Here is a 3,679-nt window from a genome sequence, read left to right as displayed (position 1 = left end):
CCATCAGCGATGTGGATGAATTTCACGAGTCTGAGCTGCTGGATGGTCTTTTGAAATTCGGTTCCGGTAAAGATCCGGGGACATCAAACGAGAGCACGGAGGACAGCTCGAACTGCGAAGGGGCATCAGTGACAGAATGTACGGGGAAAAGGCGCAAATCAGCCGCCATGCGTAAATCGGCGCCTCATGGTGTGGCCCAGGAGGGCAAGCAGGTCCAGAGGAACGCGGCGAACGCGCGGGAGAGGGCGAGGATGCGCGTCCTAAGCAAAGCCTTCTCCCGGTTGAAGACGACGTTACCGTGGGTTCCGCCGGACACCAAACTCTCCAAGCTGGACACGCTACGGCTGGCCTCCAGCTACATCGCGCACCTGCGACAGATACTCGCCAATGACAAATACGAGAATGGCTACATACATCCAGTAAACCTGGTGAGAGACTTTTTAAAAACTTTTTGAAAAATCACAGTAATGAAGATGCGTTTTATGCTCTATACAGCATGTACAAAGAACCATGTTTTCGTTATTATAACGACACCTTTGTTTACAACCATTTAACAATACTTTCAGTCATTTCTATTCGTTTTTACGAGTTTAAAAAAAATCAGTTCGATTTTATTCAATGTTCCAAAAGTTGAGTTAGTTGAAAAAGTTGAGGCTACAAAATGGAGGCAGAAACTTAAGTTTTCAGTTAGTGCGTTGAACTGTTTTGAATTTACTTTAAAAAAATGAAGGCAGAATTAAATGTTAAAAATTAAAAGTTTTTAATTTCAGTGTATAAATGGTAAATTATCAGGCCTAAAATACTTAAAGCATGTTCTAAAAATTATTAGTCATTCAGAAATGATACATGACGGATACCATCTTGTTTTTATTTCAATATTTATAGACAGTTACACTCTTAAAAATAATGGCTTCAAAGGGGTGTTTTTGTGGTGATGCCATAGAAGAACCATTTTGGTTCCCTAAAGAACCTTTTAGTTCTGCATTTGAAAGGTTCCATGGATGCTTAAGGAACTCATGGAACCGTCGATTCCAATAAAGAACCTTTATTTTTAAGAGTGTACAGTACTTGACAAAATGGTATGGAATATCCTCAGCGTATATTCTTTATGCATGTTATGTTTACCATATATACATTTTAAAAGCTTTTCAGGTTTTTGATGTGTCTATCGATTTTAATTAAACTTTCATTCATATTTTTCCCACAGACGTGGCCGTTTATGGTGGCGGGCAAACCAGAAAATGAACTTAAAGAAATGCTGAATTCTACACGTTTATGTGGGACTACAGCTTCCTGAGACACCAAAAGGACTTAAACATGGACTGTTTTAAATATTTTAATTAAAAAAAAGAAATAACACGTCATCTCCTATTCAAACACACGAGTGGGAATAACTGGGGACAACATCCTCACTCGCATTCCTGTAAAGAGAAATTGTTATCTATTTAAATATTCACACTTGGGCCTTGCTGGTTCAAGGCAACGATGTGTGATTTTATGCAACTGTTTTTTATAAAGATTCTGTCATCACTTTTTTATTAAATAAAAAACACGAGAAAGCATTATACATATAAGGGCTTTGGTTACGCGGAGCTTTTGCTTTGCTGTTGGCATTAGAATAATTGTAAATAAAAACGTTATAGTTTCAAATGGTGCAAGTTACCTCTTTGATCGACCACGGACAGAGAGTTCATGTTTATTCACTTTGCTTTGACCTGTGTGAACCTTGTTATCATTTCGCCCCACCTTTTTCTCTCAAGATCTCTGGCGAGAGGACATGTCACACTGTCGCCCTGCCCGCAAGAGATAACATGATTAATTCCCTTAATCGGAAGAAACGTAAACCTTCTCTTTATCATGATATATCTGTCATCAGATAAGCATGGCCTTAACCGTTTTGGAAATCGAGAAACTTCTCCAAAAACTCCTTTAATTCCCGCGACTCTGAATTTTTCTTAAAGTAGTCAGGCCAGAGAAAAAATGTAGGCTGACGTGGTCCGTGTTTAAGGTCAGTTGTTTTTAGACCAGTAAATCGCACGGCTCTTAATCTCACTGTGCAGCCGTTGTTTAATTTCGCGCGGGGTTGTGACCGTTATGTTTATAGCGCGCGGACAGTTATTTATGCGTCACTCCTCTGAGGGGCGCGAGAGCACAAGTTACCCGGAGTTACCGATGATGGGACGCCCGATGTCACAGCCACGCCGCGGCCTTATGGCTTAGAAAAACACTGCCCCCGCGTATATAACCGTATTCCACATTAAACTAGTCATCACTGTTCTCTCGCAGAATTACAGAAATCCGCGCGGTGAGACAAAACGGTTTGATGGCGCAAGACAATAACAAGCCCGCCGCCATCATCCATCACAAGCTGTTATTGTAAGGAGAGGCTGAGGGGTGATCTGTGCGAGACTGAGAGCGAGGGAGGCTTAAGCACACACACACACACACACACACACACACACACACACACACACACACACACACACACACACACACGCTTGGGCAATAAAGCAGCTCTAAACATTGTGAAATCTTCTGATAAGTCTTAAATGAGATATGATTATATGAATAGTTTTCTACTCAAACAAGCCTGAGGGTTTTAAATGTGATGTTTTGGTCACTGTTTAGTTACAGGGTTATGCTTTTGAAACTCTTTCCTTATCAAAAATAATATTAGGCATTATTTTATTGGCAAATCCTGACGCAGTGTTGACGTGAAACGTTTTTTAAATTAAAATAGAGCTGTCATGACGCATGTCAAATTGGCGGGAACCCTAATGTGGGTTCCCTCAGAAATTTCATTTGGGTTTTTAGCATGATGGTTTATGATTAATGCGATTTTTGTGTTTAATTTCAGTTAAATCACACACGGTTACAAATCAAACGCAAAAACATAGGTTGTTAGCAATTCCTCAAGAAGATAAACTCAGTTGTGTTTTTTTGTAGACCGTCTTTAGCTACTTGATATGGCTGACAGTAATTTATAATGTAAAACAAAACACAGAAGTCTTTTCAAAACATGAAGAGAACAAGAAAATTATGTTTTATTTCTTGTTTTTGGACTCTTTAATACATTAATGTTGTTCATCATTCATAATTACATGATGTATTTAAGCAACAATTGGTGCAGTAACTTGAAGATTTATGTGACAATCGAGATATATATGTTTTATATCGTCTATAAAGATTTCAATAAGCCTATTTTTTAGATGTACATATCGAACTTATTTTTTAATGCGGAAGTGAGCTGTTTTCTACTTCATAATCCGCCATATAATAGCAAGAAGAATAACGACGTGCAGGACGTATTTGCACTACAAACTATTGTGTTCATAATTAAGATAATCTCCTTAAAAATAATATGGTAAGACACACGAGTTTGCAATATCAAGCATAAAGACCTGCTGTTTTGTACAGCTAGAAACAGCTGGAAGCAGATGAGACCGGAAGCCAGACACATTAAATTTACAAATGGCGGCGCCTCTTACGGAAAATAAGGTGGATAGTATATATCTTTATCTTATCTTTCTGAGCATTCTTTTATATAATTGTCTCAATCTAATGAGACAATGAAAGTGTGATTTTCTGTTAATACTTTTAAATGCACACCAGAGGATGTAAAAATATTTATATCTCATGTTAATACGTTTTATGGGACATCTTTTTCTCACGGGACGCT

The 3,679-nt window shown here is 38.5% G+C and overlaps 1 protein-coding gene across 1 annotated transcript; it reads left to right on the top strand.

The window, feature by feature from the left end:
• Positions 1–2: 2 nt before the first annotated feature.
• tcf21 (transcription factor 21) lies at positions 3–1,625 on the top strand (the record flags this gene model as incomplete). Its single annotated transcript, XM_073822706.1, has 2 exons — positions 3–428; positions 1,208–1,625. Coding segments are annotated over 2 exons (516 nt in total), but the record flags the coding sequence as incomplete, so codon positions are not given.
• Positions 1,626–3,679: the final 2,054 nt, after the last annotated feature.

The sequence above is a fragment of the Garra rufa genome, chromosome 18 (assembly GCF_049309525.1).
Source record: "Garra rufa chromosome 18, GarRuf1.0, whole genome shotgun sequence".
Classification (NCBI taxonomy): domain Eukaryota; kingdom Metazoa; phylum Chordata; class Actinopteri; order Cypriniformes; family Cyprinidae; genus Garra; species Garra rufa.
This window is presented reverse-complemented; position numbering and strand designations above follow the sequence as displayed.